The following is a 15,520-nucleotide window of genomic DNA, read 5'->3' on the forward strand; positions in this document are numbered from 1 at the left end:
TAAAGTTTCAATCGAATAATAGGCATTTATATTATTAACAATATCTTCAATATAACTTTGTGTTTGATGTTTTGATTTTTCGTCTCTATCATATCAGCTGTTGTGACCTTGTGTGTGAGCATGTCGTCCAAACGATTATCAGTTTCGAAATCCCAACCCTACTCAAACCAAAGACTAAAGAATCAAAACTTACTAATCGTAAATGATAAAGAACAAAAAAACAATTTTTATTTTGCGTCTAATATCAAATAGATTTCATAATTGTTGTCGCAAAGTTAAATTATTCAGAATGTAGTTTCAAATTCAAATTTACAGAAATCTGTCCGAAAGATTACGACATACTATTTTTGTCTTAGAATTAGACGTTCTATTTAATATCCTGAACAGTCAAGTGGTATTATTACAATATTCCCTTTTTTACTTATTTACTAGGATTTGTCATTTGGCCATCAATTCACCTGGTGATAAACGAAAATAATATTGTGGTTTGTGATTTTCAGGATTTTCATCCCTATTATTGTCTATGATTGGTCTACAATAAAAGAGAAAGTTTCCGTTTCGTGAACGTCAAATGTCAAAATTTAAACGTCATCCCGTTCCCGGTCTTCTCGTTGTTTACTCATACTGTTGCAAAAATAACCTCTTTAAATTAGTTAATTTTCTATAATAATTAATGAATTGTTTACATTTCTATTGTTAAAAGCACCTTATTTTGTGTTGAAAAGAAACGGAACAATTCATTAAAACTTATCGATATGCGATAAGTTCGTAGTGTAAGAAGTTTGTAAATCACTAAAAAAATACAAAAATAAATAGCAACAATGGCTTTTTCATTCGGAACACCTAGTACTCAAACTTCAACCTTCGGGGCTGCAGCAAAACGTAAGTAAATTTGCCAATACCTAACAGATATCATGCAATACACACAACTTTAGAAGAAATTATTAATGCTTAATTATTATACTTCATTGCCCAGTGCCATTAAATTAAAGTGTCTAGTACGCTACCGTTCCTTTCAGTTTCTATTATATTCTTTAACGAAGGTTTACTGATAAGACATTCACACATTGAATGTAGAAATTAACATAATAATTGCATTTTGAATGGTAACATAGTACTACTTTTTTACTTTATATCTATATTTTGTCTAATTCCAGCCACATTTTCATTTGGCGGTGCTACCACAACAACAACCAGCTCTGGTTTTGGTGGGTTTGGAAATACATCCACTTCAACAGGTTTTGGTGGATTCGGTGCAACAGCAACTAGTACAGGTAACTATGGTTTAACTTCAGAAACACATGACTGTGTTTACCAACCTCTTCTAAATTTTAGGGAATGCTTAAGCTAAGATATATCACATATAACAACATTTTAGTGTCATTTCAGTCTTCACCAAATAAAAGATGAAGTTCTTTCATCAAAGTATAAGTAAAACATATTGTTATGTTGTTTGTTGTAATGAACATTCTTGATGTTCATTACAAGGCAATGTTCTCAATGTCTTAACTTCAATTTGTGGTTATATTTCACAGCTACACCATTTGGTGGGTTAGGAACTACACCTGCATCTACTGCCCCATCCCTGTTTGGTGGGACAGGTTTTGGCACAACTGCTGCTAAACCAGCTACAGGTACAAACATTCTACCATAAACAAAGTATTTTTACAACTTTATTGATAACTCAATCAGCTACTGTATGTTTTCTTTTTCTAAATAAAAATATCCATATTCTACTGAATCAGTCAGTTTCAGTGCCACCTTACAAAGTGTAATAATTAATCAAAATAAAAACTATATTATATATAGTTCAGTAAGTGTACTTCCTTAGTCCCTTTGTCTATAATACAGATTCCCAAAAAAAATTCTTTGAAATAATTTACTTAAAATACAATAGAAAATTGGTTTATTATATATATAAATATTGTGTAAACACACATTATTAACAAATTAAACCATTAAGTTTATGTTAATTATATCTTTCCATAGGTTTTGGGAATACTTCATTTGGTACAAGCACATTTGGCACCACACCAGCATTTGGTCAATCCACATTTGGAAGCACTGCACCAACATTTGGCACCAATACCCTTGGCTCCAATACCTTTGGCGCACCATTTGGCGGTGGTACCAACACATTTGGTTCAGGGTTTGGAGCTAAGCCGGGAACTGGATTTGCTGGATTCGGTAACCTCGGAGCAACACCACAGTTTGGACAGGTAAAATAATGTAATAATATGTCTGTGTGTAATTTTTCTTGTTTCCAATAAGAAATTGTGTACACAATTATTTATATTAGCAATATTAATTAAAAAAGTACTATATATTGCATTTCAGCAGCAACAAGCGCAACAGCAGCAACAACAGCAACAGGCTCAGGGTCCTACATCAGCTCACGAGGCGCTTGTGGCCGCCGTCTTCAATTGCTGTGTGTTCGGAGATGAGAGGGACCAAGTGCTGGCCAAGTGGAATCTTATACAGGCACAGTGGGGCACTGGTGAGTTACCAATACTACGAGTAGTAAAGTAGGGGTGACAATTATTTGACCTTTAATTGTACGAATAAATATCCCTGGATTACCCCAGCCAGACTCAGCGCTTTTAGTAGACAGACAGTAAGAAAATTGATTTGTCTGATTAAATAGCTGTCATTCATCATCATCATCTTTATCATATCAGTCACAAGATGTTGAATGCTGAACATAGGCCTTCCCCAATGACTTCCACATAGACTGAGTGGAAGTGATCAATAAGGATACTTATGGTTGAATGAATTTTCCATAGGAAATGTGTCCAAATATAGATAGACGCTAACGATAACTTAATCAGGCACTCTTCGGAAATCTTAATCGCGATTTGTAAAACTTTCGACAAATACAGCATAATAGAACTACTATTATATTTTTCAGGTCAAGCCTACTACAGCCGTAACGCGCCTCCATTAGAGCTGAACGAACAGAATCCGCTATGCAGGTTCAAGGCAGTAGGATACTCCCGACTCGGCGGCCGCGAGGATAAGGACGGTCACGTCGCCATGCTGTTCAACAAACCTGAACAGGAGATCAAGTATGTTTTTAATTTTATTGTTTAGGAAATAAGGATTTTTATTTTATTGGTCTTTAGGATGAAACAGCATTGTTGGCCACATCGTTGCTTACCGCCAGGCAAGTGGCCTAATTCTGAGTTATTAATGATAAAAAACTTATTTCTGTTAACACGTTGTCTGTCCCATCTATTTTGGATAATCTAGTGGCACGTCTAATGAGGATACTTAAAATGTTCTACTGATGAAAAAAAAAACCATTTTCGATGGGACATTGAGTTTTATTTTGTCAAGTCTTTGTTCATATGTCCCTAGAAAAATAAAGTTCTAGTTCACACGTCCAGCGCAGGAAACGCAGTTCAATTGCCACTGACTAATGCATTATATATAATGCACGGATGTCACAGCCAGATCAAAATTGCCTTACACGTAATGCACGGACATAACAGTTAACGTGTTAATAATGCCACTACCATAGGGTAGTGGTGGTACCATAGGGTGCATAATAGGGGAAGCCAATAATTTCAGGGTTGTTTAATAATTCGAAAGGTCTACGAATAATACTTGCGCCTGTTGTTCGACAGTTTTTAAACCTTTGCGTCGCAACGAATTAATTTTATAGTACTTGATAATGATTGACTTGCGTGGAAGGTTAGTTTGTAAAATTTCACAAATAATAAAACCAATTAATTTTTCCAGAACTAATCAGCAGGCCCTGACTACATCTCTGCAAGGTTTAATGGGAAACAAACCTAATTTAGCCGTCACTATAGAATGTGTTAAGGCTGTCTCTGATAACAAAACTCAGGTACTCGATTATTTATCAATTATTTTATTTATACAATATCAATTTAATAATGTTATTCACTTTTATACATGTCAGGATGCGATGAAATATGTCGTATAATTTATTTTATCGTCAAAATTATTGTAGTGTATTATTATAATATTTACGGTTTACTTAAATTGTTCGAGGAATCTCGACTAATTTCGACCTACACCGAGGCTCATAATCATAAATTGCATCTGCAAAAAATCTAACATCCTTTTTTGTTTTTATTCAGGTTGTAATATACGTAGTGGATAAAGGGGCAGGCAACACGCATATATCGGCGTCCGAGCTGAGTAACTTTTTAAACGCGGGCGCGGCTCGCAACGCGTTGAACGGCGCGGGATGTACTACCGTGTCGCCGGTCACTGCGCCCTCGCCGCAAATGTTGGCGCAGTACTTACAAACTGCACCGCCTGGTACGTATAGAAATGATTTAATTATCTCTAATAAAGGGTGGACAGAAGTACCTACATAATTATGTAATGTAACACCCACTTTTCAGTAGTTTCTAGTAAATCAATGCGTATCACGCATCGGTTTATTATAATAAGTGACTGTCAAAGTAAAATTATTTATGCCAATTTAACCTATTGAAAGGGTAAGGGTAAGGTTGAGAGTAACATAAAATGGATGAGTTTGCAGTAAACAATATTCACAGTACCAAATAATAATAATGTATAATTTTCCAGGAATGGACATGAGACTTTGGAAGCAAGCGCAGGCTGACAATCCAGACCCTGAAAACTACATTCCTGTGCCCATAATTGGGTTTTCTGAGGTGAGCATTATTTTATCTTATACATGCTATGTCGGGAGAGCTGACTAAGGAACTGTACATTGAGCAAAGACCGGGCAGCAACACTCTAATATACATTAATCTTTTAAAATTGAGATATCTAAGCTATCTGTTAAGTGTGAATAAAATGGCAAATTCAATTGATTTTAGTCCTATTGATTTATATCCCCATTAGATAGTCACAGGCTAATGATAGTGATGAAGCTATCCATGTTACAATAGTGTGTATGTTGTTGCAGATAAAGTTCCGCAGCCGCTGCCAGTCGGAGCAGGCCAAGCTGCAGGCGCAGTGGCTGCAGCGCGCCGCGGCCGAGCTGGCCGAGCTGCGCACGCGCCGCGCCGCCGCCACCGCCAGGCTGGCGCAGCTCGCCGCCCGGCTACATGCTCGCCGACATACTCTGCTACAGGTAACATGATTACAGAGACTATTTTTAATATATATAAGGCCTTTAATTCACCGAATATGAACCTCTAGCGTGGCTTGTCGATTCGTCTTGCTTGTCGTAGTCGAGTAACCTCAAATAGTTACGAGGTAATTCAACTAATTACCGTGATTAAACTATAAATCTAATTCCACATTTCAGGAAATCTGTATACATGCATTATAATAGTTTTCATTAGTTATAAAGAATCTATTGGTTCAAATATAAATCCTCCTTGTTCAGTAATCACAGTTTTGACTACCAGTTGAATGTGACAAAATAGTACGTAACGTGACAAAGTAGTCAGAACTACCATTACAATTAAGTTTAGCAAGAGTTATATCTCAAAGTTTCAAGTATTTTCGTAATTTTCATACTTTTTTTTAATAAGCATTGGTTGACTTTTTTTTTTATTATAAAACCTGTATTGTCATTACAGGTGGTAGCTCGGCGCGAGGTGATGGGTCGCGTGGGCGCGGCGTTGTCCCCCGAGGAGGAGGCGGCGCGGGCGAGGCTACACGAACTTACGTCACAACTTGCTGCACCACCGCTATACAATGTAAGTACACACTACAGTATGTAATATATGTTCTAAAAGTAGAAAACTAAACTTGATATTGAATGATGTTCAACATAATCATCGTCATGACCGTCCACTCATGGACTACGATCCTCGTTTCCATTTACATTTAAGGGTTACAACTTAAAAGATTTAGTTTATCTGTGAGTGCTATGTCTGACACAACCATGATGATACGAAGTACTTGATGAGTAAAGGATATCGGAACAGGGGCGTTAGTATTAGTTTGCTTTAAGTTTTTCGGTTTGTTCATTAGGTTGGTTCGCCAATCTGATTGGTTGGTTCATTCGCGCCGGCCAATCACAGCGCCGAACGTGCTCTTGTTTCGTTTTCGTTCAACGTAAAGCAAATTCGTTCTAAGGGTAGAGTTAGAGAATGAATAGCTGTATCCATATCTTCTTATATATAAAAATGAATTTCTGTTCATTAGTCTCGCTAAAACTCGAAAACGGCTAGACCGATTTGACTAATTTTGGTCTTGAATTATTTGTGGAAGTCCAGGGAAAGTTTAAAAGGTGAGAAAAAAAAAATTGAGGCATTGCGAAGTTTGCTGGGTCTACTAGTCACGTATAAAAATTAATGACTTTACAAAACAACATAATATTACAAGAGCTAATAGTTTCGGGGGCCATGACACACCGAAAAAAAGTTGGTTTTTCATGATGATTATTCTTATCAGTAGATCTGTGGCTCATCTACACGTACGGTATTCAGCTAGTGCCTGTTATCGCATGGGATCAGACGGCTTATCACTATTGCAACGTTAATTTTAGTACTCAATGACCTTGTCTGGCCGAATGTAGGAACACTCGGGCAACGCGTGCTACCTTATCAAAGCTTATCGTTATCTCCAGACGCCAGACAGTATTATAACACGAGTAGATATATCGGCGTTACGCTGTTGTTGATAAACTAATAATTAACACCAACGAAGAATAACAATGGGGTTTGTTTTTGGTGAAGTTATGTGTTTTCTCACCTGAGACGTAAATCGATCTACCTATAGAAGCTAGATCATCGGTTCATTAGTCTATTAGTTCTAATGAAAATAACACAATGTCTACGTATCGTAAACCTATCATAAAACAACAATGCCTGCTATCTTTTCGACTTATTTGAATAGTACTATCTATAAAAGTGTTATGAAATATCCCTTAACCAGTAAAAACCGGTACAAAATGTTACTTTGGATCAAAATGGAATGGTTTGATTATCATGCAGGAAACGAGTGTAACCAAGATACTGAATTCTTTATCTGTGAATATCTTATATGTAAAATCTATATATAGGTAATTATATAGATTAGGTATGTATGATTTATTTATGCTTGGTCATTTTTCAAATGATTTAAGGCGTTACGTATCGCGATTGGGGGTTTAGAAATATCCAAATTAAATTAAATAAGTGGTTGATAACTATCGGTTTAGTGATTAATTGTTGTACAATATATTTTGTAAAATAATAAAGTATCAACTATCAATGTTGCGTATTAAAGTATCTGATTGGCGGGAATTTACTGGATTTAGTTGTAACCGGTGCATAAGTCCTGGTTTACACGTGTAGACTGTTTCGTTTATGGCTTAGTAGTGTTTTCGTCAGCGTACCTAGATTATGTAGAACCTGCAATTAGTGATAACTGATAGTACAGTAATTGTCGTCTGAGTAGAATAGCAGGCATGATGTTATTTCACACTTTCTTGTCATCACATCACATGAACAGCCTATTAAGTGGCCACTGCTGACCAAAGCCCTCTTCTCGCACGCAGAAGGTTTGAGCATTAATCACCACGCTTGCTCAATGCGGGTTCGCATCTTGTCTCTTGTCATCACAGCCTTATAAGAACTTATTGTCCAATCTTTGTTCACTCTTGTGCAATAAAAGGTTGATGAAACTTGGAATCTATAAATCAACTAGCAACAGACATATACCAGGGTGATGGCTACATTAGTATTTGTCTTCAAACAAAACATCACGCCAATCGGACATGCGTGTCTCGAGGTGTAACCAAGTGCGTCAATAAACACAGACGCAGGCAGACAAACAGACAGTCTTTATGTAAAGAGATATTAAGGAGGCGAGAATTGTGGGGTTCGTTGTACATTGCCGCAGCGGGCTACGTCATAGCTTCGCAAACATGAACATAATCAGCAATGTATGACGGACGTCAACCGCGCCGCGTCTGTGTAAACGCAGCCTAAGAGTTCACCACTTTTATCATACATTCTAGTGTTCCTTTGGTCTAGACATATTTACTCAGCAAAGTGACTGATTATTTGATTATAAGATTACTTTCAGATCTTAGAAAAAATATTTAATTTAGAATTTGTTCTGAGAAAGTTACAGACTGTTTGTATCCTATGGGTAGGTATGTCTAATCCTATGGTGGAGCTGTGATAAAATTGGAACCTTAATTCTTTATTGATAAGGTTGTCTTTTCATTGTATGGTGGAGCTTTAAAGATTTACTAGGAATTTTAGTAGTGTCTATACAGTTTTATTTTTATTCGTGATGCAGTGTTTTTAAATATTGCAAGTATTTCTGTTTTAGTATTAAATCATTATAGTAGAGTAAAGTCAATGTTTGTAAATGGCGCTGACAAAACAATGAATTTTCGTATCATTTTGTATATTTACAATGTACTTGTGGGAAACGTGTTTAATGTTTGCAATTACGTTTAAATAACGTTTCTAAAGCTTTGCTGTATAGGATATGAACAAATTTTGGTTTTAATAAAAACTTTAGTATTCGTTTTTCAATTTAGGTAGGTATAGTGACGAATTTGCTTTACGTTGAACGAAAACGAAACGAAAGCGCGTTCGGCGCTCTGATTGGTCGGTGCGAATTAATCAACCAATAGGAACGCCGAATGCGCTCTAGTTTCGTTTGGATCTTTTGTACAAAGTTACGAGTAGCCAAACAAATTACTGAAAGCTAATGAAATCAAATAGAAGTTTCTAGATTCTGTAAATTATAATTTATGAAATATTGGCAACAATAATTTCTATGAGCTTGTCTCGAACAAGTCTCTAATCAATTATTGTTTTTGGACCTGCTATTTGTTTTACTTATGCCTTAGTGTATACTTATACTTAGTATATAGGTACAAGTAGTACAATATTTTTGTGGTATGTTTTACTTACTTAGATCATTAATCTATAAAAGTACAATAGATTAAAATTAGATCACAAACCACATATTGCGGCAATATTCACATTGCATCCCATAACAAACCAAGTATTGCATAACATTGCCAAATTTTACAACGATATACGTCAGCTTAATCGAATTATCCGGTTGTAACCGGTTAACGAATTTCTACGATTAATAGCGATCGTGCGGGTAAACCACAAGATAGTAGTTTATCATTAATTAATCGATTTTAGGAGGTATAGGAGTATCACGTTGCGTCCACATCTCTATCACGCATTGTTGAGGTGTTATATCGAAACACGAAACAAATCGTGCGTGACTTTGCAGTAGACTAGATAGATATAGTGATATAGCGATACATCAGACAATTTTCGCCCATAGAACTTACTTCTAGATGTTTAAGATAATATTGACACGGCTAGGCTTTCATGTAGTATTATGCGGCGCAATAAGCGATGCAAGTATGAGTTTTTGATATGAAATGAGTTTTGTTATTGCTTGTTTGGTTATACACTTAGTTGTTGTAGTAACAAAATGTTTATGGATATTGTGGGTGCCATGATTATACATTTTTTGTGTTTCTTTCTAAACATTGCCCCATACTAAGATACAAAAATACAAGTTCACTTACACAGTGACAAATATTTGTGGATCACAGAAAGAGTTGCTCTGTGCGAGAATCGAACCCACTACTCGTTTCCCGGCAGCCTGCCCAGTCACCGGACCAACAATGCGTGCATTTTTTATATTAGAGAAATATTGATTGTCTTATTTAATGTATAAGTCATTTTAGCTCTAAATAATGGAATTAAATTATGATAAGGTACTTGTAAATATGATAGGATTTTCTATGGCACCCAAAAAGAAAACGAAGAAACCCTAGTCTACAAAGATGTGAGAACTATTTTTAGGGCAGTTTGGCATGTGACATTCTAATAACTTTTTTTTTGCGTTTGGTTAATAATAATGAAGGATTTAATTAATTTAAATATTTTTTTTGTTTAGGGTCGTCTGAACGAGCTGTTATGTGCGGTACGACTGCAACGCAGCGCAAGCGCAGGCGCGTCGCATGAGCGGTACCATCTGGATCCTGGTAAGATATTTATTTCACACAATCTAAGAACCATTAACAAATATAAAGAATATAGAACTATATTATTAAAAAAAAAACAATTCACGTTAGAAAATGTACAGACGTCAGCAAGTTAACTGTAAAATCAGTTAGATAGATTTTAGACTTTATTACAAAGCTGTAAAATTAAATATCTATGGACAGCTTGAAGCAGGTTGAATTTTTGGCGTCAATAAATCAGTAGGTAGAAAGTACTCCAAAACAAAGAAAATGAATAAATCTGTTGTGTGGGCTTCAACAATTGCGTAAAAACTTTGCCCTATACTAGCCTACTAGGGTGTTCTCCTGTGTTGAGAGTTGCTCCGTGCGGGAATCGAACCCATTGCACGTTGCGCAGCAGCCGGGTGCCTAAGCTACCGCGCCCCAACCGTGCAATTAACATATGAGCATAAGTTTGCTTACGACATTTATCATGTATTTTCCTCCTCGCAGGTGCACAAGAAGACGTGAAGCAGTTCTTGTCTCTACAGCAGAAGGGAATGGCTCATCTACTGGACACCGCCCGTAAGGACCTGGCGGCTCTCGGGACTATTGCTGAAGGCATGTCGCGACTAGTACGAGCCTAAATATGTAAATATCCTGACATTTCTGATAATCAATAATACAAATACTAGCACATCAAGCTACCCTTACCTGTTTAATGGAGTTTTAACTTTATTGTAACAGCTTAAGGTTGAAAGTTGAAATAAAAAGTGCGTAGGGTTGATCTGCTGGTAGCACGAAAATTTTTAATTTGTTTCACAGTATACATTGAATATTATTTCTTGTAGAATGGATTTTTTTTGTTAAATTAATATCCAAAAACGTATACCGTAATCATTTTGACTCCTTACTGAATTAATGTATTGTTTTTCAAAATATTTTCCTTAATTATCTATTTTTGTATACTTTATTATAAGTAAGTATTGAATAAAGTTGATTGGAGTTATTTTTGTGTATATTGTGTTTAGTAATTCGCCTAAATTAGACTTTATCGGTTAATTGTGTCCGCATTAAGCGACCGATTTCCGTTTAACAAAAATTCCACCTTTGATCCGTCGTACTTAATAGATAGACATCTATAAATAACATACAGTTGGTAATGTATCCTCTATTTATATTTATCAATGTGACAATATCTTTATATTGAAATCCTATTATAGTTTTTCATGTTATTTGTAAGTAACATGAATAACCAATTGTCACTAAAACTGTTCACAATTTCAAAGAAAATTATTTTGCGATATTGCAAGTCGGTGACATCTTTCAGTCTGGTATTATAATTAGGGTTCATTGGCTTCTTTGCGTGCATTTTTGTGCTGATAACACCCGAATAGGACCGGCTCAATCGGGGTGCTGGTAGAATACCAACGTGAAAGCATTGTGTTTTGCTGCGTGAGTATCTTCATTGCTGGAGGTCCAACCGCTTTTTGGGGTTCAAGGTGGCCTATAAGTGTCTATCATTCAGTGGTAAAGCTGATCATTAACAGGAGATTCGTCTGCTCCATTACAGTCTATCCCATAAAACATTTTTTTTGGGGCTAGAAAATCATGGCGAGGTAAGAGTGTGTCAGAATCTTACTGACTAAAAACCACCCCGTTCCTACTTCTGTTTATCGTTAGCTTATTTCCGTGGACTTTGTGAACGTATACAATAGCAAATTAAGCTCAAATTTCAACTTTTGGCATCGAATTATCCGATCGTTTTGGAAAAGTTAATGGCCCAGTGGGAATTTTGTAGTAAAACGACTTAACAACACTTGAAGAGGTCTGTTGCTAGATGGGTTGCAGAGGGCAGACAGTTATTCCACTTAAATTGCCAAAAGCCAGTTGTATCTGGTTATCGACTCGACCCCAACCTAGTTGGGAAAAGGCCGCAGCTAACAATTTTGTTGCAGTATGTGTAAAGCTAACAAGTATTAAATACCCTTGTAAAAGATAGCGTGATTTGGAGCATCAGTCTGTCTGTCTGTCTGCAGTACAAGGTGAGTTTTTATCAACATTAATTCATTGTTCATGCCAGGTAATTTGTTTTTGTTAAATATCTTTCTTTGGTCTATAGTACAATGGAGATGGTATAGATAGATTTTTGATGTAAAAAGTCACAAATTATCGAAATTGACCATATACATGTATCCGTTTCAAAAACTCATCCTGTACTGTATTGGTGTGTGTAAACACAAGTTTTTGTCATCAGATAAGGAAGTAATCCGCTTGTATGTCTCGTCACGTAGGTACGTACTGTGTTTGTACTCTGATAAAGATGTGCTGAATATGATGAACAATACCAAACAGGTGCTAATATTTGCTGTAGACTTTGTACCCGTGTCTATGGAAATGAATGAAAATCAGAAAAGCGATTCATAATACTTTTATTACAAAATAAATATTAACTCTTAGTACTTAAATCTAAAGGTAAGTCTGTGCGTCTGACTAGTTCTTCAATTGTTTTGTAATCTCGTCGTTTTGAGCAAATAAGGTTTAGTGGCATGTCCTCGTCCATTGGACTGTACATTTTGGGACTGTCCGCCACTTTCTTGACGGATACTTCTTCAAGGCGAGGCTGCTCCTCATACGTAAATACTTTGTCACTAATACTTGGTCCCAATGCAGGGTAGGAGAGTGTGCTGGAGTAGTAGTTCCTGTACGCATGCTCATACATCTGCGTATACTCCATGTAGGACATCTCATTTGTCGGGATTCTCACTGGGTAGAGGGTTTCAAGAGGCCTGATGTAGGTGACTTGTTCCATGGGAGAGTACGGCAGAGTTGTAGGGACGGAGGTGTCTGCCAGCATCGGCGGGTATGTCGGTAGTGTCGGGGATAGAGAGCTGACGGGCACGTTGAACGCTCTGCTAGCGTGTAACGGTGATGTGGGCTCTATGACTGTGTACGAAGAGCTATTTTCCTTTGTAGGTGAGTACGTGTCTGGGCTGTAAACTTCATCTGAGGACTCCTGTCGTGCCTTTTGTTCCGCTGTGTAGTGTTTGTATGTCTTGACGTGCTTCCTCAAGCTGGACGGGTCTGTGTAACGCTTGTTGCACCCGGGGACCTTGCAGCAGTACGGCTTCTCTACAGCATGTGTCCTTGTGTGCTTGAATCTGTCGCTGGAGTTTGAATATGCCTTGCCACAACCCTGATGACAAAAAGAAACAAAAATTAGAACATGCTGTAAATCACCAATAGTATATAGTAATATAATATAAATAAAAGGTATTTATTTTTAATATACTTAATGATTTAATATAATCAGATATTTACCTCATAAGGACAAACGTAGGGCTTCTCTCCAGAATGTGACCTGAGGTGAATTTTCAAGTTTTCAGCTCTGGAGAAACTCTTATTGCACTGATTGCAAGTGTGTGGACGTTCATTTGTGTGTGTTCGCACGTGCACCAGCATTTTGTATCTGTTGAAAAAATAATAAAAAAAGATAAGTAAAATAATAGCAAAAAGCTAGCAAAAAAATAAATATTTTCTTTATTTTTTAGAGTAAGTTTTGTTTGTGGGACACTTACCGTGCATTGAATCCTCTTTGTGGTCTTGCGCATCCCTTCCACCCGCAGTAGAAGAGTCCATCTCTGTGTGCAAGCGCGTGTGCGCGTGCGACGTGCGCCGAGAGACGTGCCACGCTCGGGAAGTGCGCGCCGCACCCTCGCCACTGGCACACTCCCTCCGCATTCTCAACCGTGTCAGTAGATGTTCTGTCAGGGGACGATCCACCGGACGAATCATCATCTTCCAACTGCAAAGACAATTCATTATAAAACAATTTGCAAAAAAAATATTACAAGAAAGTTTTGTTTACAAAATAAAAATATTTTTTTTTTCTTAAAAAAGAACCGCACCTGTGGTGGATGTGGTGGCAAAGCTACGGTTCTCGCGAAATATGGCGCGAATCTCTCAGCGGGCATCCACCTGGGCACCCTACACCCGTCGCGGGGCAAATCCGATCTCCAAGCCGGAAACACTAACATTGTAAATACGTAACACTGTTCACTGAATAAATGGTAACAAATAAAAAGTAGTTGTGGTCACCGCGCGGTCGCTACGGACAATGATGGCGGGCGCTCGCGTCGCCTACTTATAAAACGTCTACGAGTGACAACGCGCTGATAAGAGGACGAGTCCCCCGCGAACATGATACCTTCACACATTTCACGTAAATTTTTTCTCACCGACAAATTCATTCATCTGCATCTACAGGTGTACTACGAGATTTTCGGAATGAATTTGGTTTTGAAAATTGGTTGCAATAAGGGTCAGTTTGGCTTGAGCGCGTTGTATCGTGGAACTCACGTAGGACCGTGTGTATGTGGGAGCGTTATCAGAAGCCGCCTGCCGCGGCTGCTGTCCAGTTATTACCAGTCCGATAGGCCGCGGTTCAATAGGTGACTGATATCGCAGTGTCGGTGTGAAGCGACCTCTTACTGGTTCTTATTGACGGTCTCATTACTAATCGCCTTCAAGACGCTAGCCCAAGAACAAAGCGCGTGTGTGCCGTGGTGTTGCTCACGTACCTACATCACGGAAGTATCCACTCGGAAAGGGGAATTTGCGGAAGATTTAGATAGATAATTGAAACATCGCTATCACTCCATTTGTATAAAGAATGTAATGTTTATAAAGTTATGATAAATACATGATGTAACAGATTTTTTTTTAATTAAAATGCGGACCGAAGTGGTTAGTCTTGAATGTTTGGCAATTATGTGAAATACAGCCACGTGTATACTAAGTTGTCCGTATTAATATTGTATTCAAAACAAGATTATTCTAGCTCATTCCTAAAGGTTGGTTATTTTGAGTACGATAAGACCGAACAGTTTGGTAGCAGGCGCATCTTATTTCTGGTATATTATCAATTTAAATACATAAGTGTTTTGTTTGCCACTAATTAGAGGAAGTGACACAAAAATTGTAGGGAGCATCTTTTTGTTTATTTACACTTCTAGTTAAGTAGATTGCTCTTTATTATAGGGATACATAGATACACTTTTTACTTTTCTTTCTAGCTTTTAAGCATTTAAATGAGGAATAGGATAGTCCACTGAATAATAGTTTAAGAAAACACCTGGAGAAAAATAAATTAAAAAATATACCTAACTGATAGGTATTCAAGCCATTAGCACAAAATTATTTCTGCTTTGTAACAGATAAAGTAACACCTGAATTTGACAATTAAGAGCAAGGCTCGGAACCGGTTTAAAAAATACCGGTTAATACCGGTTTATATCGGTTTTCCTCCGAACTTTTCTTAAGAACGTGAACATTAAAGAACTTTATTTTAACCTAAATTAACCGGTTTATTCGACGAGGGGCATGTCGGTACACGCGTTGAAATATTATTATTGAAATAAGCTGAACAGCGCGCGGCGTTTCTTTGATGTGCGTCGTATTAACCGGTTTTTATTGCTCTAAACCGGTTAATCCGAAAAAACCTTTATGAAAATACTGTTCCAAATACCGGTTTAAAAAAACCGGTTTCGCGAACGAAACCCAATGTAAAGGTTTTGCGTACAAGTACATAATAACGGTTTGAAAAATAACCGGTATCCGAGCCATTAAGAGTCATGTTCATGATAG

General features: G+C 37.2%; 2 protein-coding genes across 3 annotated transcripts; one reads left to right on the forward strand and one right to left on the reverse strand.

Moving 5' to 3' along the window:
• The first annotated feature begins 571 nt into the window (after positions 1–571).
• LOC118262443 (probable nucleoporin Nup54) lies at positions 572–10,883 on the forward strand. Of its 2 annotated transcripts, none has more exons than XM_035573786.2 (13): positions 572–882; positions 1,158–1,274; positions 1,536–1,634; positions 1,990–2,219; positions 2,341–2,497; positions 2,909–3,065; positions 3,742–3,850; positions 4,107–4,290; positions 4,564–4,652; positions 4,910–5,077; positions 5,532–5,651; positions 9,829–9,916; positions 10,388–10,883. In XM_035573786.2, exons 1-13 carry the CDS (start codon positions 822–824, stop codon positions 10,519–10,521), a joined length of 1,713 nt encoding a protein of 570 aa, XP_035429679.1. In that variant the 5' UTR covers positions 572–821; the 3' UTR covers positions 10,522–10,883. The 2 variants fall into 2 exon arrangements, with proteins under 2 accessions (XP_035429679.1, XP_035429678.1); XM_035573785.2 differs by having other exon boundaries at positions 574–882; positions 2,338–2,497.
• A 1,406-nt stretch (positions 10,884–12,289) lies between these two features.
• LOC118262860 (zinc finger protein GLIS2) lies at positions 12,290–14,012 on the reverse strand. Its single transcript, XM_035574492.2, has 4 exons — positions 13,783–14,012; positions 13,453–13,679; positions 13,196–13,343; positions 12,290–13,070 (listed from the first exon to the last, which is right to left on the reverse strand). The coding sequence occupies exons 1-4, from the start codon at positions 13,909–13,911 to the stop codon at positions 12,324–12,326; spliced, it is 1,251 nt and encodes a 416-aa protein (XP_035430385.2). The 5' UTR covers positions 13,912–14,012; the 3' UTR covers positions 12,290–12,323.
• Positions 14,013–15,520: the final 1,508 nt, after the last annotated feature.

Source organism: Spodoptera frugiperda, chromosome 12, assembly GCF_023101765.2.
Source record: "Spodoptera frugiperda isolate SF20-4 chromosome 12, AGI-APGP_CSIRO_Sfru_2.0, whole genome shotgun sequence".
Taxonomy (NCBI): Eukaryota; Metazoa; Arthropoda; class Insecta; order Lepidoptera; family Noctuidae; genus Spodoptera; species Spodoptera frugiperda.

Bases quoted from the DNA above. Each gene is read 5' to 3' on its own strand.
- LOC118262443 (XM_035573785.2), top strand. From the start codon at position 822: ATGGCTTTTTCATTCGGAACACCTAGTACTCAAACTTCAACCTTCGGG. The intron at 5,078-5,531 runs GTAACATGATTA...TTGTCATTACAG, and splicing joins GCCGACATACTCTGCTACAG to GTGGTAGCTCGGCGCGAGGT. The intron at 9,917-10,387 runs GTAAGATATTTA...TCCTCCTCGCAG, and splicing joins GCGGTACCATCTGGATCCTG to GTGCACAAGAAGACGTGAAG.
- LOC118262860 (XM_035574492.2), bottom strand. From the start codon at position 13,911: ATGTTAGTGTTTCCGGCTTGGAGATCGGATTTGCCCCGCGACGGGTGT. The intron at 13,344-13,452 runs GTAAGTGTCCCA...TTTTTTCAACAG, and splicing joins CAAAGAGGATTCAATGCACG to ATACAAAATGCTGGTGCACG. The intron at 13,071-13,195 runs GTAAATATCTGA...TTTTGTCATCAG, and splicing joins CCTACGTTTGTCCTTATGAG to GGTTGTGGCAAGGCATATTC.